Raw genomic sequence first — 24004 nt, forward strand, 5'->3', positions numbered from 1 at the left:
ATATTTTGAAGTGGGGTTGCATGAGTTACTTAAAAACGCGAGGTAAAGGGGTGAAAATATTCTAAATATAGCGTACACTTAAGCCAATATTGATTTCTTTTTTTAGGTGGGCCTTTTTTTAGGTGGCTAAAATATGTTTTGCTATGTGGCCATGTTCTTCTCCAAAATGTGTTATTAATAACCTGAAACAAAGGTTCTCAAGTTTTATCTGAATGTAATAGTATATTATATGTATTTATGACTTACATGTACTGGAGTGTTTACTATGTGTATCACGTGCCCTGGCAGATGGATCAGAACAGACTGTGACATTCATGACCACTTAACGTAAGAGGAAGGGAAAAAGCATAGGGGGTAAGTATTTAAAACGTAGTGCTCAATTTTACCACAAGAGGAAGACATCCTTAACTTCATGTAAACAAGACAGTCCAGGAATAAACATCAGTGTCTTGGCTCCTTTCTCTAACCATAAGACTATTATTTGAGCCTGTCTAATGTATAAAAAGCCCCAAAAGCTTAAATGTGATGTTTCTTTACAAACATCTTTATCTGATTCCACTTCCTATAAACAATACAATAAGAGACAAACAGTTATGTCTAGATCCATTCAATAAATAATTTTGCATTAAAAAAAAAAAATACAAAAATCATTTTTGAAAATATTAAATGTTTTTATGTTTGTTTTTTCCAAACAGGGCTCAGTAAAAATCACTATCAAAACTGAAATGCAATACAGAAATTAGAATGTACTGTCAGCACATCAAGTTGGAGTCCATGTCCGTTCGATCATTTTATCCCACTGCTCACCAAATTTACATGTGGGACTTTGTGCAAGCATTGCACTAAATTAGGCCCCAAACTGTGACAATTTATAATCACATGACAAGATTACTTCTTTGACAATATAATAATAATAATAATAATAATAATAATAATAATAATATATATATATTATCTTTGATAAATATCTTGCCTTCACAATTTTAGCTTTAAAAAATAGAACTGTACACCATCAGCAATATACAGTATCAAATAGAATAAATAATAGGATTCCATTCAGAGGGTAGAAAAATTGAAATGAGGACAGAAATCTGGAAATGATAATGATGGGCTGAGTAAATTATCTACGGAATGAAATATTTGTAGATGATCTCACATACTTTTAGAGACAAACAATTTACAAATTGCACAATTAGAAATATTGAAATGTAGGCTTTTCTGTGCACTGAAGAAAAAAAAAAAAAAAACTTCAGTATATTTTCAATCCAAGAAAAAAAATCAAGCAAGGAAACAGTCCTTGTTTTCATCTGTGTGTGAATGTGTAAATTCAGAGTACTGTAACTCTACTGTATACTAAAACTATCCCCTATGATAAAAAAATATCCCAACCAGAAAAAAACTGGCCTATAATGTAAATGTATACGAAAGATTATAGCACTCAGTGAAGGAAACAGAACTTTAACCTCATTCTTAATTTAAAACAGATCATCTTGAACTGCCATTCAATTTCATTCAGCTTTACATGGATAAAATCAACTTTTACACAATTCTAAGGCTTTTTAATGAAATGTCAATTTAGTTGAGTAGTGTAGTAAGATATAGTAAGTATTGAACAAAGACTGAGGAAAGTAAATATTTTCTTGTGATAGCAAAACTGGAATCTGTAGTTCACTGCGTCACTAAAAGGGCACCTGCCGTCCAACAGATGGTGCAGTCGATAAATAAGAGGGAGCAACAGCTAATGGTAGGACCTTTAGTGTAAAGTGTGTATCATATTGAAAAAAGATAAGCAAAATTGGAAATAAGCACAAAGATTGCACTTCAGTTCATTGAAATGCAGTGTAGATCAACCCCTCATTGGCATGTGGCCTTAACTTACAGTCTTCAATGATATATTTCAAGCATTTCTGTTTTGAAAGGTTTTTGCCACTTTTGGAGTGTAAAATGCCCAGCTTCTATACTCTATAGGCACTATGTGTGTCAATCAATCAATCCATTATATTTGTCACATGAAATCCTATGAGACACAATTCCAATGAAATGTTATCCAATCAGCTCCTTAAACTTGCGCACGATTCATCATTAAGCAGAATGTGGCTGTCACATCAGCACGCACAAAAATAGTCCCCACCAGTTAAATGGCACTCCTGGATCCAGCCAAAGTCTCGGCGAAAGGACACCACAGCTCCAGACATCTTGCTGGAAAGTGACGGAGGCCACTTAGCTCACCGTCCGACGCCTGCACACTGGCTAGCAGGATGCCCAGCAGAGAGGTGGCCAGTCGGTGTTTAATTCCTCCACACTTGCCTCGGTGCCCACTCTGATTTAGAGATGGACGCAGAGATGGTCTTGCTTGTCCACGTAGTCGGGATCGTAGCCATAGGTCGTAGCTGATAGCCATCTTCCCCTTTTCCTCTGCGAGTACTAGCAGAGTCAGCAGGAGACTGGAAAGTTGATTTCCCGATTTTGATGAGGGACTTATTGCCACATGCCATCACCGTGTAACGTCAAGCACATAAAGCACAACTAATATTTGTAAAACAGACAATTCAGCATAAATTTTGAGGAGCTGACGGAGAGGCATCTGGAGAGTTCCGCGCCTTCTAGAACAAAAAAAAAAAATAAAATAAAAAAAAGTGTGTTTGTCTCTGTGTGTGCCAGGCTGTCTACATGAGTCCACAGCAAGGCTCCTTATTGTTAGACTGGTCCTCCTCAGGGGCTCGGAGTTTCAGCAGCGGAGGGTCTCCGCTGGCTGGGGTGAAGTACACCTGGCTCGGGGAGGCTACCTCCTCTGCATTGGGGGTCATTTGGAGCTCTGGCTGGGCCTGAGTGTTTGTCACCTCGGCCACTGCAACAGAAGGCTCCTCCTCCAAGGAAGTGGCCAATGGCGGGGGAGGCGCTGGGTACTTATTGAGCTTGGCAGCTGCCCGCTGGCGTTTCAGGTCAGCCAGGGTATGGTGTGATTTCTCTCGAGTCATACTGTCTGCCCCCTCTCCCTCTGCAGACCCTGACCCGGATGCAGGGCTGAGCTGGTACGAGGCGCTGCGATCCATGAGACCTCCACCAGTCCACAGCTCTCCAGGTACAGAGGAGGACAGAGAAACAGAGGTGCCTCCATTACCTAGGCTGGACAGGATTTTCCTGTCTGCAGCCTCCAGTTCCTCTAAACGTGATGCGGCTCCACCACCAGCAACCTGAAACAAAAGAGAACTTTAAAGAACACATAATAGTTTAATCAGCTTCAACTCTTTGAAAAATGTGACAAAACAACAATAACCAGACACATTTTCTTAAAAAAAATAAATAAAAGAAGTCTACAACACTGAGCTCGCTCACCATGGTGGCATGCTGGTTCAGCTCATTATCGGTTTGTCTGTCCTCGTCGTCGTCATGTGGCTCTGGCTGTCGGCCGCGCTCCTGCCACACCATGGCCTCTTTGTGGTGCTCCCGCCGGTACAGACTGGAGCGCTCATTCACACTGACACGACGTACCACCTTACTGTACAGACAAACGATACAAAAGGGGAACAGTGAAGCTAACCTGCTTCAATTTTATGTGTATGTTTTTCACCCTCTGGTTCCCTTGAGCTCTCTGGCCTAGTTTCCCCTCTCACCCTCTGCTGCCAGTACTAGAGGCTCGTCTTTGCAGCGTGCCCTTCTGCCGGTCCTGGCTCTTCATGATGGCATCATGTTTGTGCTTCAGGTCCATCAGTTTGGCTCTGACCTCTTCATCCATACACACGTCTGAAAAGGCAGCAGCAGCAAAGGTTAGATACTGGAAGGTATGAAAGGAAAGATGCTAAAAGAAAGCTATAATTGAGAGACAATTAAGAAATGGTTCAGGATAAATAGTTCCTAAAAGAGGCAGAGGATTAGCATTACATCATTAAAGGTGAAAGGTACTGTCAATTACATAATTTTGCTATCAGGCAATACAGGACCAAAAAGGCCTTTCTGGTCTTACCCAGAGGGGTCTCCTCCAGGACAGACTTGGTGTTTAAACTGGCTCCATGGGCCACCAACAGTTCCACCACTTGGATCTATGGAACACATACAACGAACCCTATTAATGGCTAATTTAAGAAAAGGGGAAGGTTCTTATATTTTGGTCTGTGTGCAGCACTTACTTGTCCCCAGCAGGATGCAGCGTGTAGTGGCGTCCAGCCATCAGAGTCCTTCACCTCCACCAGAGCTCTGTGCTCTATCAATAGCTCCGCCACGGACATGTAGCCATTAGCAGCTGCTATATGGAGCTGGGAGAGATGTTCAACATTGATCATTAAAGTGCTGACCTAGGGGGAGGCACTTCAAAAGTTTGGCTTTAACTTCATTCACCAGAAAAAAAAAAAAAAACACTTAAAAAAGTAAAATACAATGTCCAAATGCATTCAGAAAAAGCTAGAAAACGGGATCAAAGTCTTTAATAGAAAGAGTATTGCTGCAAGCTCTACTGCAAATTTAAACTACATGTATACTCCTGATTTAGACTTTCTTTGGAGACATTCAAAGTAAGATACTTAGACGAAATTCCAACTCGCACTTTGCTGCTGACTAATAACACTACCTTGTTTTGATATTGATTTTTGAAATGTAAAGGGGCAAATTTCAGAGTTCTAAAAAGCTAAAAACACAGCTTAGAAGAATAGAAGCAATTTCTAAAAGCTTTGTGTCTTCCCTGTTCAAGATCTTGAATAAAAAATGAACCAAAATACACCAATCATTCATTTCAAAAGTCCAGACTTTGTCTAGCCTGTTATTTTTTGATAAATGATGAGTTTTATGATTTTGATTTGTTATTCAAAAATCTGTGAATGTAGCCTAGGATCATAAGTATGATTATAATCCCTGGCCTTCTTTAATTTTCTTAATGTATATAGTACATGCCCCCGGTCTCACCAGTGCTGTTCCATTAGCGTCCTGTGCATTCAAGTCTGCTTCGCTGTTAACCAGAGCCTGAACGTCAGCGAGCATGGCCGCCTCTTTAGCCCCTCGACATTCATCTATGCGGTCCTGAGTTATCCCTACACACACATACACACAGACACACACACAAAACCTGTTAGCACACAGACATTAACAACCTGAGCATACAGCAGTCAAAGATATTTGTCCTAATTTTGGTTTGGGACTGGTCATTACTGTGTGCCACCTGATTTCAAATGTGACGGACAAATGATGGAGATGTGTTAACTTTGAAAGAAAAATGAAATCTTCCCTTTTTTTTAAGATTATTTTTTGGCCATTTTAGGCCCTTATTTTGACAGGACAGCTGAAGACATGAAAGGGAAAAGAGAGGGGGAATGACACGCAGCAAAGGCCGCAGGCCGGAGCCGAACCCGGGTCCGCCGCGCCGAGGAGCAAACCCCCACAAATGGGCGCCCATTTTCCTTCAGTTTTTTTTAAGAGGATGACTACATTACTTTTAAATAAATGCCATTCAAATAAACCACAACAATTTCTGCAGCTTGGATTTGACTCATCTTCAATTCAATTTCAATTTTATTTATAGTATCAATTCATAACAAAAGTTATCTCGAGACACTTTACAGATAGAGTAGGTCTAGACCACACTCTATAAATTCCAAAACCCCAACAATTACAGTAATTCCCTCAAGTCATCTTACTGACCTTGTTCAGCCATAATCATCTCCAGCAGCTCGAGGGTGGCCTCATCCTCACAGAGGTCATAGGGCATGTTACCATCCGCATTGACAGCCAGCAGGTCAGCCCCACTAGACACACACACACACACACACACACACACACACACACACACACACACACACACACACACACACACACACACACACACACACACACACACACACACACACACACACACACACACACACACACACACACACACGTCAAGCTGCAGCCATATTTGCATTGTTTATGCAAACTTGTCTCTCTCCAAGCAGGATCTGTCCATTTATGTCTAAAAGTAAATTTCCACTTTGCCTGGATGTAAGGATATAGCAACATGTATCATACAACAGTTGAGACAAAACTCCACAATATATCAGCTCATTCATTCCTATACTTCTGATTTTCCACCATAATGACAGCAGGAGAAACATTCTATGATAAAACAGATGCATAAATGCGGGGCTGAAATTCGAAGGAAAACTCACGCCTGAATCAGGAGCTGCACCAATCCAGTGTGTCCACAGGTGGCAGCAGCATGCAGCGGTGTCCACAGCTCACTGTCACAGGCATTCACACAGGCACCAGCATCCAGCAGGCACTGCACTATCTCCACAAAGTCATCAATGCAGCACTGAGAATAGAGGGCAGATGTAGATATGTATGAAAATGTGTATGAATGCAAAAGGATTAACAGACAGCACAAAACAGGCACAGACAATGATAGAAAACCTATACTATAGGCAGAAACGGATAGACCACTGCATAATTATTTATGGTAACTAATACACTGGCTTGAGTAAAAGAAAACATTTGCCTGCATGGCCCAGCTCTCTGCTGTGTAAACAGCACATTTTCCAAGGGTAAGAGCAGAGTCAACTACTTTCATAAAGAGTTCTCTGTGCCCTCAAATACCCCTCTGAGGAATTTATAGTAGCATGTGTATGTGTCACTTATAAAAGAGAAATAACCCAAGAGAAGTGGCCATCTGAATTATAAAGATCAGTGTGTAGCTATAGATTTGTGTCTTTTAAGGTCCCGACAAACAAAACACAGGAATCTTATCATGGTTTCTTCTAAATCTGACCATACATGTCCAGGAAAGGAATGTAAGCCTACGCTAGTTGCTCTCACTCTTTGGCCCTCAAACTAAAATGGTTGGGAATGAATCAGTGAGCTGTAAACAGATGTAAACTAACTTAAGATAAGTTACGGTTCACACAAAATAAAGGCAAACATTACTTGGTGAGCTCAGAGCTGTGATGGCAGATTACAAAAAACATTACACAAACCATTAGAAGAAACCATGATAAGATTCCTGTGTTTTGTTTGTCTGGACCTTGAATGCAGGCAGTGGTGTGTACAGTATGTGTGACGTAGTTTTTCTGGTGTACTGTGAGGGAAATGCTTGATGAGTATAAGGGGATAATTAGGTGGGGTAGACACGTGGCACAGGGGCTACATTTTGATTCCCTGTCATCAAATATTCACATTGCCAGACCTATCTCCACAGCGCTGTGGAGTAATGTTTGGCTACACCACAGATACATTCTGGGATTGGAGGGGGAAAAAAAACACTCTGGGTTGTTTGCAATTCTTTAAATCAATCGTCTTGGGCGGCACTAAGCTCCGGACACATAGAAACCGTGCAAAAGAGTGCGTGTGTGTGTGTGTGTGTGTGTGTGTGTGTGTGTGTGTGTGTGTGTGTGTGTGTGTGTGTGTACCTGATGTAGGGCTGTCAGTCCATCCTCATTGACCAGATCTGGGCTGACACCACTGTTAAGTAGCTCCCTCACTAAAGCAGCACAAGCATACACAGCATTATGACTTACCACCCGGGCAAAGTCCTCCACAAACGCCTACATAACAAGACATAACATAAACATAGACACTTGCCACATATCTGTCTGCCCTAAATATATACAGTATAAGAAATGATACCCACGCGGGGTGTGTGTGTGTGTGTGTGTGTGTGTGTGTGTGTGTGTGTGTGTGTGTGTGTGTGTGTGTGTGTACACAATGTTTGCCACTATAATTAGCCTTGATCCTGCAGCTCACAATAACGCCATTGAACACCAAACGCATTTCTCATTACAATTAAAGTGTGACGTATCAAGTATAAATTATGCATGAAAAACTTTCTTTGAATCACATTTTACGGAGCAGCTGATAAGGTCTTTATGTCTCAGAAAAGGCCAACAGCAACACAAGACAAAGAAGCCTAAAGCAGAGGTCATAGTATCCCCTGACTTTTAGAGTGAGGCTGCTTTTAAAAGTTATAGGAGTTTGATTGGTCTAGGCAGGAAGGTTGTTCATTAGTCTGTTTTAGAATAGTCTGAAATCACTTGTCATCCTGTCTTGAGTTCTCTTGACTGATTTACTTCCAATTTATTAACGCTTGTGTGGTGTTTGGGTCTGTGGGACCCGTTTTCAATGTTTGCTAAAAGAACCAAAAAAATTATGCTATTTATCATTTTTTCTAACTCAAACTCATTGGCCTTGGCTCATTTTCTGTGAAGAACATAAACATAAAACCCTACACATAACTATTACATATGAGGTGTTAGGGTCTACTGGACCCAAGTATATTTAATTGTAGGTGCTATGAAACTATTGTCTTTCTGCACCTGCTATTCCCACACAAAGTTACAAAATTGTTACATTTCAAGCACTTTCACCTGTTCTGATTAGGTTCTAAGAAATAAGCACCAATAGTGATCAAAAATCTTATTTTTTTTCTTTATTTTTTTAACCTTTTTTATAATTGAATTTCCTTGTTTTCTCACAAAAAATGAAAATGATAATATGATCATAAATGTGATCTCACAGGGGTAAATGGCAAATATGAACCATAAATGATATATATCATTGGTTAACTGAGCTTAAGTAAACATCTATTAAGTATTTTTACATATAAATTGTTATGGCTGTATTGATTTAAAAGCCTAATGTAGTAGATCCACCAGACCCGGGAACATTGGCTGTGTAACAAAAATATGAACACCACACAAGGGTTAAAGATTAGTGTTAAAGCTCTTCAGTACACAACATTTAAGGCTCTCTAAATGACTTTTCTCTGCGAGTGTGTGTGTGTGTGTGTGTGTGTGTGTGTGTGTGTGTGTGTGTGTGTGTGTGTGTGTGTGTGTTTCTACCAACCCTCATCCAGGTCATTGCGTGCAGCTGCATCTAGCAGGGTGATGGCCTTTGGGAATGTAACTTTGGTGGTGCGCGGCTTCTTCTTATCTGCTTTGGCCCTTGACCCTCGTGTTGCATCCTTCTCCATCTGCGCCCATCCTTTCAGCTGCTGAGTGCGCTGTTTCTGGGCGTGCTTTAGGCGTTCGGTGGCACTCAAACGCCCGATTGTGGCCATCTCAGCCAACAGCTCGCTGTGCTCTGATGCCATGCCACCACAACACTATGAACTGTCACAGTGGCTTCTCTGTTACTGTTTGTTTCTCTTAGTCCAAAAGGATATTCAATATAAAATGTTTCAGGTTTCTAAATTTATCATATACTTCCTTTATGCCTCCCAAAGAGGCCCTTCTGTAAGGCCAAACAGGCCTACGTTAGGGCCTGTAGAAGAGCACAAACAGATAATGCAGTATATCTGTAAATGTATGGACAAAGCAGCAAAAATGTAAAGTATGATGAAACAAAACAACTTATGTTGCGCAATCAGGTGACAGATATCACCTTGCTTTCAGAAGTAAGCAACACGTAGAATTTTTGCAATGTCTCTTTCACATCTTTCATGGTAACAACTCTTATGGTGTAATGGGGAAAAGGAGAGAGAAAGAGGTCCAAAACATTATCATCCAAGCTATGGATTGTAACCAACTGTCAGTTCTCCCATCCATATCAACTGTGGCCAATGATCCACTGAGGGAAAAGAGAGAACGAGAGAAAAAAGGTAGTGCTAGAAAGGTAGAGTCAAACTATTCTCCAGGTTGGATGCTCCATCTGAGCTTCTAATCAAAAGTGGTGGTGACTGTGTCCAGGAATTGGATCCAACAGAGAGCAAGACCTTGAGAATCAATAGTGAGTATATGGTGCCTAAAGGGGCATCCATAGGATTTACATAAGGCCTACTTTAAGTGACAGGATGCATGTATCCCATGGTGGTGAGTTGAGACTATTCCAAAGTCAACTTCTCGTTCTTATTGTTGTTGTTGCACTTTTTTGGCAGGTCTTCAGAAGAAAAGAGCTGTGAACGAAGGTTTCAATGATCCGTCCCTCAACAACATTGCCTTCTGTCTTCAACTTTAAGCTGGGAGAGAGGGGAAAAAAGGCAGGAAGAGAAAATGTGAGTGCTGTGTTACAGTATAATGTACAAACGCTGTTCTCCTAATCGGTTATCTTCAACCCCTGAGCTCCTTCCACCTAGTCCCTTCTCTCCCATTCCTCTCCCGAAAGAAACCCGAGATGGTGGGAGGCTTTTCATTAATGATTGACAAACCCTGCAGCCCGACACACACTTTGCTGCTATTGGCATTCACACGGGGCAAGACTGAGAGAGGGATGTGGTGGAGAACCGGTTAAATAGCTGGTTTGAGACATGTTTCAGTGCTTTAAGTACCAACTCTGGCAACCTCGCTCATTACCTTTCGTTAACTTCCCAGGTGAGTTACGTGGCTCACGCACTCGGTTCTTTCCAGGCTACTCATTTATTATTTAGGCCTGGGCCTGTGAGCGCTGAGAGGAAGGTTAACTAGATGCACTCAGTGAGATAGAGAGAGTGACTGACAAGACCGTAGTCCTGGGCCACAGAGCCACTGCAGCAAGCAGCCAACTACCTGAGAAGTTGAGAGGTAGACCACAGCGCTCTATAAATCAGCAGATTACACAGCAAACAGATGCAGGAGGATTCATAACAACCAGGTAGCAGTTACAGGGTTTGGTTTATATCCCAGTTAACAGATTTAAGATTGTTTTTTTGGAAATTACATTTAATGGCGTTTTCCAACAATTCTTTCTCAACAAACAAAGCCATTTGTGGACTTTTGTGCTTAATTTTCAGATTTGCTTGAATAAAAACAGATTAATTGAATTAATTTTTTTGATAACTCTGCAAACCCTTGGTTTTCTCTCAATGAGCTTCATGAGGTAGTCACCTGAAATGGTTTTCACTTCACAGATGTGCTTTGTCAGGGTTAATTAGTGGAATTTTTCCCTTATTAATAAAAAAGCAAAGGGTGGCTACTTTGAAGAATCTAAAATATAAGACATGTTTTCAGTTATTTCACACTTTTTTGTTAAGTACATAATTCCATATGTGTTCATTCATAGTTTTGATGCCTTCAGTGAGAATCTACAATGTAAATAGTCATGAAAATAAAAAGGAAACGCATTGAATGAGAAGGTGTGTCCAAACTTTTGGCCTGTACTGTAAATCTTTTGTAAATGGTGACTTATTTCAAAGTAGTACTACTACATATGAGACGCTAATATTACTTAAAGAATAATATGTAGTGTCTGCAGCATATCTACCGATATCGGTAACTAGCTACAAAGTTAGGATTACCTTAGATTGAGGATTGAAGCTTAACTCTCCCCCGTAGACTGCAGGCTACTACATGGATCATTCATTCAACCAATACATAAACATGGACTTAGAATGCACACGATCGGGACATGGATGATGAATGCTGTAAGGTTCATTTATAATGCCAATAATCCATGTGGCAAATTCTTTAACCCGTCTTCCTCCTACAGGAAAAAAGCATGGTGTCCAAAGTCCATGTTCTTGTTAAAAGGTCAACAGGAAACAAGGAACCCTTAAAGAACAATTAAGGCTAGTCCTATAGCCTAACCTATTTTTAGTCTGTGTTTTCAACCGTGTTTTCATTAACAAATGAAAAGGGGAACATGTTTTGTGGCATTTTAAGGGGCTTTAAAGGGAGAAAGGATTGGAGAAACAGGGAAAATATCTGCAGGAACTTAACCGCTGTATTAGTGGGATAATGCTAGACACAATCTGAAAGATCAGTGGAGTAAAGATCCCAATCCTAAATGTTAGTATTGTGTGGCTCACTTTTTTAAAGAATGAGTCTGCATTTGACTCATATTTCAGATGACTTAGACTTTATTTATATAACAAAAATGTGTTTTATTAGAGTTCATTTCAAATACAGAAGTGAAAAAATAGCTTGCAAACAGACCCAGACATAAACAAAAACAGACTGAGTCATCTGCAACTTAAAATACGACCGCTTAGGTCATCTGCACTTTTGTTGATTTGTGCAAATCAGAAGATTCAAAAAATCTTTACATTTTGGAAAACAAGACTCGTACAATGCTAAGTATATTATTTGACTGGAGTACATTAGTAATTCAGATGAATGGATTATAACAAGCAAGCAGTGCTAAATGTTGTTTCCGCTTCATTTTAATGACACAGAGGACACAGGAATTTTAGAAAATACTCTCATTTGATGGCCTTGCATTGGCATAGTGTGCCTGATGTGGATTTGTAATATTACCTGTGATCATTGTGACAACAAAGGCTGCCTTTATTGGAAATATATCAAGTTCTGTTAGAAGTGAATGAGATTTCTGTGTTAATAATAAACTTTAACATAAAGCAGCTTGAAGACTGAAATGGGACACTGTTCCATTGTCCCCACCTATTTTTCTTTTAGTGCCAATCATGTGATCATGACAATTAAACCGGTTTACAGTGTTTCCACCCTGACCCAGAGCATACTACCTCACCTGACTGCAGGATCTGTGCTGACCGGACACCGTACACTTTGCTATAAGGATCATAATGTGTTGCACACATACAGAAATCCAACTTACTTTAAAATCTATGATCTGTGAAGAGATTATAGCCTTTTTAGGATGTTAATGGCAATGCTACTAATTATATGTAATGCTGAATCAGAGACTTTCAGGATTCCTGCTAACCAGCAAAGCAAAGTAAATCGTTGGTTGGTGATAAGTCCTTTACATATAAACTCATTTCTGGCCCCGTGTTAAAAGCATCCGGATAATCTAAATGACAGCAACAACCAAAACAGATCTTTTCTATCCGTCAATCTGAACAATCTTTGGTTCAAATATCAACTTTCAAACAATCTTATTCTGGATTTACTTGATTGACAAAAATCTCATCAAGAACTAGAGTTTAAAAGCCATAGACTCCTTTACGTTTCTCAAAGAGGCTGCGTCAGCAAGCTAAGGTAGATTATACCGGTTAATATGCTGGTACATCGATATGCTGGTACATTGGACGGGCAAAAATCAGGCATTAGATTCTTCACAGAATGTGGGTCTTTAAAATCATTTCATGGGTCATTGGTTAGGTAAGTGGCAACACTAAGGCTTACATATTATAAAAAATTTTAACGGGAAAAAAACGGTTACGAGACAAGCACCCTCACAGGGTTGGGTAGTAACTGATTACCTGTAATCTGGATTACAAAAATAAGTAACTATAATCAACCCAAATTAAATTTTAAAAAAGATTTGTAATTAGAGTACAGTAAAACTGTTAAATTACATTTTTGATTACTTCTTTAAAATATTTAGTTTTTTTAATGATGATTTATGGATAATGGAGCTGTTGTGTATTTTTATTTACATTGAACATGGAAGATGAACATCTTGAATCTTGCATTACAAGAGCAAAGTCCTCCATGAGGCCTTTGATTAAAGTCTCTGACACGCCATCCTGACGGCAGAAAAGGCAGTCGGACTAATCATTCGGCTCCCGACGGTCCAAAAAGTGCCTCGGAACCAGTGATGCCACGTAACTCTAATCTGAGCACTTTTTTCAGTAACGAGTAATCTAACGCGTTACTATTTCCAAACCAGTAATCAGATTAAAGTTACTTATCCAAGTCACCGTGCGTTACTTTTTGTCATTTTCCTTAGTAAAAATATATATTTTTGCTATCTTCTTGCATCTCGGGGAGTGAAGTCACGTATGCGACAAGTCACGTTTTCAGCATGAGGACAGTTCACGTGTACCACGCAGCGACACAAACGTAAACAACAATGGAGGGAGGAGAGAGATGCGCGTTTTCTAGCTGGAAATACACTCACTATTTAGAGTTTGTGTCAGCTAAAGACGGCAATATTAAGGTTCATTGTACACTCTGTGCTGGTGGCACCTACGTCAAATCTGAAGAACCATTTGGAGTTGCAGCGCTGCAGTCAAACTTACAGAGCAAAACCAGTAAGTGGGGGAGAGTTGAAGAAGTTGTTGGGGCAGTAGGCCCATGTTGTAGCGGAAATGCTGCCCTTAAACACGGTTGACTCGCTCTCTTTCGTGCCATAATAAACAAAATCCCTGGTATCCCCTGGTAATGCCGAGCTGCCTCACAGTAAACTGGCTGTCATTTTTATGAGGCTGTGGGGGTGTTGTCGGCAGTTGCTGAATGCAACTAATAAAGTAACTTGTAGTCTAACTTCGTTACTTTTAAAATCAAGTAATCTGTAAAGTAACTAAGTTACTTTTAAAATCAAGTAATCTGTAAAGTAACTAAGTTACTTTTTCAAAGTAACTGTGGCAACACTGCTCGGAACACACCAAAGCGGCGTTCGGCGCGCGTGAGACGTAGGCTTAATATGTCTCCATAACAGCAGGCGGCGCTAATCTGTATTGTCAAACCGGAAATGACGAACACGTCACGTGGGTCTGGCTTCTCCCGAAATTCAAAGCCAACCATAATGGCGGCTCGTTCGTAATACGACCTCATATTTTACGAAAATAGTTCACCAAAATGGATTTCTGAAAACATTTGAAGCGAGAAACAGGCCATGCAGTTGCTGAATCTGTCTGTTTTTTTTAATCGACAAAGGTCAGTTTGAAAGATTTTTGTCAGATTTTGAGAGGCCTTCGTCACGCTCATCCCGCTTGTCATTTCCGGTAAGTGTTTTAATATAAGTGCACTGATTCGCTAGTCAAGGGCTAGCACTCCACCAATCAGATTGGCCCAAATTAAAGTTGACGGCTCCTCCGACTGACGACGGCACGGAACACACCAAACAGACTCGGGTCACTGACCTCGCCAGACTGTCGGCCGATAATCGGTTGGTCTGTTAGGGCCTTAAAAAAACAGCAGCAACTAAAAATTGCACACACAAAAACAGCATCCCACCCCAGTAATGATTTTGTAAGGGTAATTTGATTTGACCAACTATAACTGAATATGCATTTTATTAGCACTGAAAATGTTTTTAGAGGTTTTAAGAGGAAAAATATTTAAGAAACTCGCTTGCTTACATATAGGCCAACTCTGACACACACATGCAAACTGAAACTTACTCTCATTCTCCCCCTCATGATACATTTACATGCAAACAAACACACTCGGGGCACAGAACAATATCTCCTGATTAGCCATTTTCGCAGAGCGAGCAAGACAACTCAAATCTCGGCCAAAGCCAATCAGTGCAGGGTATCGGGGAAATGGAGCTGAGACAGAAGCTCAGAGTATGATGTTGGCTAGTCCATGTACAGTACAGGCCAAAAGTTTGGACACACCTTCTCGTTCAATGTGTTTCTTTATTTTTGTGACTATTTACATCGTAGATTCTCACTGAAGGCATCAAAACTATGAATGAACACATATGGAATTATGTACTTAACAAAAAAGTGTGAAATAACTGAAAACATGTCTTATATTTTAGATTCTTCAAAGTAGCCACCCTTTGCTTTTTTTGATAACGCTGCAAACCCTTGGTGTTCTCTCAATGAGCTTCATGAGGTAGTCACCTGAAATGGTTTTCACTTCACAGGTGTGCTTTGTCAGGGTTAATTAGTGGAATTTGTTCCCTTATTAATAAAAAAGCAAAGGGTGGCTACATTGAAGAATCTAAAATATAAGACATGTTTTCAGTTATTTCACACTTTTTTGTTAAGTACATAATTCCATATGTGTTCATTCATAGTTTTGATGCCTTCAGTGAGAATCTACAATGTAAATAGTCATGAAAATAAAAAGGAAACACATTGAATGAGAAGGTGTGTCCAAACTTTTGGCCTGTACTGTACACAAACATGAAAGACATATCACGTCCCATCAAGAACACAAGTCATAAATAACAAGCGATATGAAGTAGTTTGAGGTGATGCTGACAACTACCTGAAAGCATGCTACTGGTGTGTATCTGTGTAACTTGTTAAACACTCCGGCTGTGCATAGGAGCCTTTAACAACTCATCCTTTCTCTCTCCTCTGTGGGCTCTGTCTATGTAAACAAATACACAAGTGTTTGCATCAAAAGTGCCATGTGTTCTTATTTTTCTCTCTCTTAACTATAAGGTTAACTTCAGAACCGTATCTGCTCTAGGGCCTGACAGTTGAAAGCAGTCTGAAAGTAGCCTCTTGGAGCTGGAGGCCATCATTTGGACGTAAATAAACAAAGTGAAAGCCAGGGTGTGGTGAAAAAGAAGGGAAAAAAAGCTTCAAGATCCTCTCAGCATGAGATTGTTGTCTTGGTAGAGCTTTAACAATTCCAAATTTTGCTGTACAATTGTCTCAGAAATAATTGCGATTAACAATATAATTGTCTCTTTCTGTCAAATTCAAAAATATGTATTCATTTATTACTTTTTTAAACAAATTGAAGTTTTGAATGAATTCCAGGATACATCTTTTGGTTATATATCATTGTAATGTGACCCAGATAATGTAATAACACAAATACAGAGCCTAGAAAGTAAACCACACCTCGTTATTATAATAAAACATTTTTTTCCCAAATGTATCCCTATTTTTGCTGCTATGAACGAGTATAGGATCAAGTGGCATTAACTACCAATTCAAATAATAATAAAAAGTTATAGTCCGACCAATAATCACTTGTATAATTACATTTGGTATATCTAAACAAAATCAACAATTACTAGTCAAATGCCTTAAGACCATAGCTAATGTTAGCAATTAATTGAGGTTAAACAAAGAAACTGCGAATATGTAAAAAAGAATTATGTAATAGTTGTCTGCCTGTGTCTTGGTCTGACAGACTAGCAGCTCAGTCAGTCTCAGCCTGCTGTCTGGCACTAATCAGCCTACTCTACCTCACTTACAGCAGCAAACTGGTAGCAAGAGTGATTTCTGCTTCTGCATAAAATCTAAGCCGTGGGTACGCAGGTTCGTGGAAACACGGACCTACGCTACGCCAGACCCTACGCCGTAGCCTGACATGCACCTCTGGAAAAATTGGCGACACACGTCGCTCGGCGGTGGCTTGGTAGCATTGCATTTCCCCTAGTCTAGATCCTTCATGTTCCACTTCCGGCATTGCATGAGATTCCGCCGGATGCATGTATTTTCCATTTCCTTCCGCTTTCTTTGTATTGGAATTTTAAATTTGGTTTGGTTTAAATTTATGAGTACTGTTGTTGACTGCTTCTCAGATCCCTGCATGGTAAATTGAGACAGCTAGCTAGACCATCTGTCCAATCTGAGTTTTCTCTCGCACGACTATTTTGCAGCGGCTCTGTGCAGAGTTTAGCACCGCCCATGGCGATTCTGATTAGTTTAAAGAAATGCCATTAAACCAGAGCATGTTTTCTTCCCATCCCCAAATGCTATGTGTCGTAGCCGGACCCTCCTTCAGCGTGCTTTGGAGAAGGGTCTGGCAATGCAAGACTACATTTCCCCCGACACATTTCCTGGTTCTCCTTCTCCATAAACAACATGAAATCAATAACGGGGTTAACTTTTCCTGCTACAGATTTCCCACCGTGGTCAGAAAGCACAGGGGAGACACACTTTATTTCTCCCACCATGACTCTAGAGTCGTTACTCGCTCCGGAACTAAATTACATCCCTCTCTCACTCGCTCTACCACAACACACACACGCACGCACGCACGCACACACACGTCGGCCATGCTATTCTCTTAAAGAGATCGACGCACACACCAACACACAAGTATAAACTTCAAGCCACTTACGTAGGCTACGGCAAAGCTCTGCGTGGAGCATCCGCAGAACCATAAATCAACAACAATAAACTGCTAGTGGCATTTCTGGGTACATTAAGGTTGGTTGTGGTCCAAGGTAGACAACATAATGCCATGCTAAAATATCCCCAGCACACCAACAGTGATTCAATTCAATCAGGTTTAAAAGTCAGATGCTCAAAAAGCCTGAGTTTCTTTTCTAAATCTGGAATTTGCTGAAAATATTGAACAAACCATCACAAATGAAGCCAAAATGGCTATTTCAACACCAACAAGAGCAACAATACATCCAACGTATAACGATAACATATGGTTCCTTACTTTGGGTGAAAGTAATTAAATCAATTCAAAAGTAAACGGTAAAAATACAACAAAAATTATTCAACATTGTGATATTGAGATCTTACCTCATTCATCTGTCTGTGTCTGATAAATGTAGCTCTTATCAACAGTCTGTACCCTAAGGTCGATGAGAACTTGTGGTCTAACTTGTGTGCTAAGCTAGCAATTCATCAGTCTCAGTTAGTTTTGTCCCTTATAAATTAAGCCCCTGCACAAATGCAGAATGGGGAATTTGTTGGTGGCTAAACTGTGTAAGTTTTGCCCTGTGATTCTGAGTCAGGCAGAGCCCAGACAGACGGGAAAAGACGAGGTGAGATCACTGATATTATACAAACTCTGGCACGGCACCACACGCACACGGAGAAATACAACTAAACATTTTGTGTCTTTGGAAAAATGTCCCTGCATCAATCTGACATTTGGCGACTTTTTCCACCTCATGACCTAACAGGAAGGGCTGTCTACAGCAGCAGAGGAACATATACTTTCATTCCACAGCTTGAATGACTAGACCAGTATTAAAACACACAAACTGAGGCTCATACATTCATCAAGTGGGTGTCACCCATGGATGTTATTAAGAGAACCTAAGTGTAAAAGCTTGTGATTGAACATGCAAGAACACAACACAAAAACTTGTGCTCAGCCCTGAATCTGGCTACACTGGAAATAGGCAAACAGCGCTTTGTGCTGCTTCATTCATGGTTTGCCATCATGGAATAACATTGCTCAGCGGTTGTTATACGACCACCAGCCCAGTGTGCTGTTTGATGTGACCTGCGGGACCTTCCTGTTGATTGAAACAAACAATGCTGAGTCAATGCTGCTAGATAATTCTGGAATCTGAACCAATGCCAAGTGATCTAAACTGCCTGCCTAATATTCAGAACGTTTTTTTCCTGTTAATGTGCAACTTCAAATTAATGCATAAAGTAAGTAGAGTTTAAATGGTCCGCAAAGCATTTAAAGATGACACCTTGGCACATTTTATAGACCAAGCTGTAATCAATGAATCAAGAAAAATAATCCTCACATTAGTTGCAGGCCTCGTGGGAAGGACAGAATGCAAATGTTTGCAAAAGAGAGTGGGAAGGGGATCTACTTGAGAAGAGGTGGGCATTTTAAGTCCTGTCATGTGTCATGGTTTGAGCTGCTCCATATAATCACTCAGCAATCTCAGTAATGCCACAGAGTAGCCAGAGTAGGGAGAGAGCAAGGGACCATGGGGAAAAAACAGATAGAGTGTGCATGTTTAATGGAGATATAAAAAGGAGATTTGGAGGATATATAGACAAAGAGCTGCTGCTTTTTCTGGAGAACAGGATATGGAATAAAAGGGCAAGAGGATGTGGAGGAAAGGATGTGAAGGAGATAGAGGAGAGTATGAGGAGGAGGAGGAAGGATGGGGAGGAGATAGACAGACGTTACTCCATTGACTGCTTTGAATCAGGAAGTAGGGTCGTGTCATGGAGGCAGAAAAATAGGGATAAAGAATATTTAAATAGTGCCTCATGATGAGATTATGTATACGCATCTGATTCACATTTAAACACATGTGATGGTAAAGAAATGTCTTAGTAAAAAAAGACAGAGAAAAACAAGGGGGAGTTTATGCACAAGAGGAGGAATGTAACAGAGAGCCAAATGTTTCAAAACATTTGACCTTTAAAAAAAAAAAACTTGTTGGAATTTTCTTATCACGAAGAAAGAAAACTATATTAGGATGACTAAGAAATCGTTTTAATGATTAACTCAAGTTACACACCAAGTTCAGGTTTTTGTCCTTCTACAGAATAAAGTGCTCGTTCAGTTGAGATAACCTATCTAAAGGTGTGCATCCTCGATGCAAGATCACAAGGGTTGAGAATAAGTACAATGATGAAATATTAAGCCTATTAAGGGGTCTACACAAGCTAATCTTGACCTATATTGTGAAACCTGCTAATATTTGACCATACATACCAAGGCAATGCTATTGAAGAAGTACTTTGATCACACATGGAAATACTTGTGAACAAAACCCCAAGACTGGCTTGACAGGAATTGATGACTGGGGAATTATTTAGGTTAATAAGTCAGTGATGCAGTGTTTCAAGTCAAATAGTCAGTGAGTAGCCTATATCCTGCAGTCAGTGATCATCAGAGGGAAAACAAGCACCAAGACAAACAAAAATCAATATTTCTTTACTTACAACATATCTCCATAGACGATTAGGGTTGCAAACAATTCATTATCAATTAATGTGTTAATTATGTTCTTGATCAATCAACTAATTGAGTGAGTTTAATCATGACAAAGAAAGACAGCAAAGCCTTACATAACCAGAGAATGATTGGCATTTTTGCTAAATAAATGACTGGTATGAAACGACAATGTTATCAACATAATTGCTGATAAATGTTCTGTCAAATGACTACTTGATGAATCCAATATTTGTTTCAGCCCTACAGAAGATAATAGTTGGCACAAGAACATAAGCTGCTTTACAATGGAATACAATAATCATGCTACAAAAACTGTTTATTTGAACTGCATGCTCCTGTTTTATATAATTTCCCCAACCACCTTACAATATAACAACAGGACAATAACACTGGGTGGCATTGGACCCATATGACAATGACCTAGCTGAGCAGCTTGTACTACAAAAGTCATTCTGTAGATTTATGTGAGCCTGTACCTGATAGTACTTTGCACTCGTTGCCCTATCACGATGCTGTGATATAGCTACCGGAATACCGGAAAGTTCTATGTAATTCTTTTACTTTAACAGTATGGTATGATCACTGTAAATAAAAAGACAGCGACAACAGAAGCGTTGGTTTTTCTTGTGCCATAACTGTGTAGGATTAATTGTGAGCAACAGATTAGCTAACCTACCTAGCGTTCCACAGACAGGCTCAACAGGTGATCTGACAGGAAGCAGTTCATTTAACGTTAAGCGACCTGGCTTCATTCATCGCGTCCAGGTGCAAATAAAGTTAACACCGTTGAGTATACCCTAGCATGTTGCCTGTCTGACGCTTAACTGTTAAAATGGTAAGAACACTTGTTGAGCAGCGATAAAGTAGGCTACCTTTGATGTTGTGTCATGCTAACGTTACCTTAGCCTCAGGTTAGCCTACTTTTTAGCTACACGACAGCCAGAGTCGTGCTGGTTTAAGTGAATTAAACGTTACGTCGCCTCAACGACAATTTACTTTTACTGACACAAGTTAAACCGAGCACGGTGTACAATATCGACGTGAAATGATAGAAAACAATGTGGCGACACCTTACCTGTTGAGTTGACTGTCAGTTGTAGCTCCTGTGCAGGTTTGCGCCTGTGAAACTGAATCAGCTGCTGTCCCCAGCTCCTACTCCTGCCAGCCCTCTGGGGAAATGCTTCACCATAACAACCGGAGCTGCGCCCTCTCCTCCCGCAGGACACACTCCACCAGAGGGCGGCAAAGTCGGCACGCTTTAAAGGTCTCATGACATGGTGCTCTTTGGATGCTTTTATATAGGCCTTAGTGGTCCCCTAATACTGTATCTGAAGTCTGTTTCCTGAAATTCAGCACTTTATTCATATTGGACCTTTCAAATAAAAAAAAAAACCCCGCATAAAATAAATATAAAATACAATACCATGAAATAAAACAATAATTTCAGGGAATGGCCAAACATAGAAACAAAAATAAAAGTAGCAACGTAAAAGCGTTGGATACATTATAGAAAATACCAGCCTATAGAGGGTTTTAATATACAGAATCACTCCACTGATCTGATACTGAGGGTGAGTTTGTACCACAGAGTTTTAGCCAAAACAGGAAAAGCATAATTCCCCTTTGTCTTAAAAAAAACCTGGACTGTGGAACTTAATCATACAACATTTTGTTGCCATACCTTAGGGGTATTGGTGCAGAATAAGGAGTTGAATGATCAGATATAATGGAACTGAACCATGTAGGGCTTAAAAAGTCATTTAAAAATGAAATAAAAAATGAATATGGAGCTGATGTAATCCAGACTGAAGAGGCATGTTCTCTTTGTCTAGAGTTTGTCAAAAGCCTATACTAGTTGCTGCATTCTGCAACAAATGTACACAAGCAATTGTTATATCACCGAAGCAAGGAAATACTAAGAATCAGAAAATAATTTATAATAGTTTGACTCTGGCAAATAGCATGACTGAACAAAGCTCTTAATGTGCTGATTGAAGTTGAGGTATGGATAAAAACAACAGATTTCTGGCTGAGTGTTTTCCGTTTGCTGTCAGTAGTCCGAGATCAGGGGGGAGACTTTCTCTTTGCTCATCCCTGATTAAGCTGGCATTGCAGCCATATTCAGCACAATTGCCATGTAGGTATTATTAGGTATTAATATTACAAAATCTTAGTTTTGCAGAATTAATATTAGACACTACTGCCAAAACACACATTTCAAGTACAATTATGAAATGTTAGACAGGACAGGCCACGTTGGCGTAAGAGGGATCAATGCTTACATAATATGTATTCATTATCATCTGTAGCAGCAGGACTTAGGATAAATAAAGGTTAAAATATATATAAAATATCCTAATTTTTACAGGTGCACATGAGGAAAGAGTAAAAAACAAGTAGGTGTGACATGCCATAGTGCAAAAGCAACCTAGCCTTCTTTATCAAGCCATGTGAAAAAGGGTGTTTGCGTGCGTAAGAGCTTGTTAATGTCAGCTATAATACTGTATATCTGGTTTGACAACTGTTTCCACAATAAACTGTCAGGGTGTGTTTGCCCTCTTGGTTATAATCTAAAAACTTTGACAATGTACTCAAGCCTGAACACATGCTCCTTTAATATCCCCATAATTAAATATCAATACATCAAAGCCAACCAAACGTACAACAATTTTGAACAAAGTAGTTGGATTATCTGACTGGTTTCTTAATCCAGAGAACGCAGCATCAGAATCAGCTGCTAAACAGATAGACAGTGATGACCCTGGGATCTGCTGACCCCTGCAGTGAACTGGCCAACCAGCAGTGACTCTGCAGAGACGCAATGAGGAAACAGCTTGGGAGCATGAGCTACTGTTACATCTCTGGCCCTCAGGATCAGATACAATGCATTGCCTTTATAGTGTTAGAAATTTAGGAACCTTTGCATGAAATGTTACCATGTGATATCAAACAAAAGACCAAAGAAAACATACTAACGCTTATTTATTTTTTTTAAAGGGTGGTCTTTACCAATTTGTGCGCATAGTGGTGGTTTTATGTGCCCAGGCTTTTTTAGATATCCATCTTTGAGATGTCTGCATTCCCCACAACAGAATGGAGGTAAATGGAATTACATTTTTGGCGCTCACAGCATTTAAAAATTACATCTAAAAAATTCAATAGCAATGCATCTTTGTCCAGAGTACTCTAAATAATCTACAGACTTTGCTTCACTGGAAGTTTCAAGAAATAGTCACTATGAGTATGTGTTATGTGGATTGTCCGGATAAAGTGGGACGCCATGTCTCAGAAGAGATGCTGCTGTTGAATTTTTTAAATAAAGTGACCTTTTAATGCTCTACCTACATTTTTACTGGAAAAAAAATAGACTGAGAGACTAAGGTAAAAGCAAAAAAGGAGTTGATTTTTTTTTCATAATTTGAGTGAACTGACTCTTACAATGGAACCTAATAGAGTGTGCAAGATGCAGACGCATCTGCCAGGTACCTCAAACTAACCTTTTTCCACAAATGTCTCTTCATTTTAGAAAAAAAAATCAAGAACATTGGATGTAGATTTTTAATACCCAGAACATAATATTTTGGTGTTTATCCTAATACTTTGTCAACCTGCACATCACTGGTGGCATCTCAGCTACTGCAGCAGCTTTTAGCTATATCTGGTGCAGTAAATGTATTGTTCATTGTCCATGTTAAATGCAATAAAATAAAAATAGTGAAACAGAGGAAAAAATGTATTAGATTATATATAACGCTCTTGCAGCAATAAAACTGCGACAGCCCAATAAAAAACGATTCTCACTTTCTCTGTCTCTATCACAAAGGGCTAAACTTTATTCTTCCTCTCCATCTCAGTTTCAGGATGCATCCCAGGGCAGCTTAGGAGGGATTTGT

The 24004-nt window shown here is 39.8% G+C and overlaps 1 protein-coding gene across 1 annotated transcript; it reads right to left on the reverse strand.

Moving 5' to 3' along the window:
• Window positions 1–974: 974 nt before the first annotated feature.
• ppp1r16a (protein phosphatase 1, regulatory subunit 16A) lies at window positions 975–21338 on the reverse strand. The gene is made up of 11 exons (XM_028569407.1): window positions 21187–21338; window positions 8803–9913; window positions 7371–7441; window positions 6135–6280; window positions 5629–5732; window positions 4897–5021; window positions 4128–4253; window positions 3965–4040; window positions 3615–3744; window positions 3337–3499; window positions 975–3194 (listed from the first exon to the last, which is right to left on the reverse strand). The coding sequence occupies exons 2-11, from the start codon at window positions 9047–9049 to the stop codon at window positions 2667–2669; spliced, it is 1716 nt and encodes a 571-aa protein (XP_028425208.1). The 5' UTR covers window positions 9050–9913; window positions 21187–21338; the 3' UTR covers window positions 975–2666.
• Window positions 21339–24004: the final 2666 nt, after the last annotated feature.

This window comes from Perca flavescens, chromosome 22 (assembly GCF_004354835.1).
Source record: "Perca flavescens isolate YP-PL-M2 chromosome 22, PFLA_1.0, whole genome shotgun sequence".
Taxonomy (NCBI): Eukaryota; Metazoa; Chordata; class Actinopteri; order Perciformes; family Percidae; genus Perca; species Perca flavescens.

Excerpts from the sequence above, each read along its gene's own strand:
- ppp1r16a (XM_028569407.1), bottom strand. The coding sequence starts at position 9,049 with ATGGCATCAGAGCACAGCGAGCTGTTGGCTGAGATGGCCACAATCGGG. Across the intron at positions 5,022-5,628 it reads GATGATTATGGCTGAACAAG|GGATAACTCAGGACCGCATA; the intron begins GTCAGTAAGATG and ends ATGTGTGTGTAG. Across the intron at positions 3,195-3,336 it reads TGAACCAGCATGCCACCATG|GTTGCTGGTGGTGGAGCCGC; the intron begins GTGAGCGAGCTC and ends CTTTTGTTTCAG.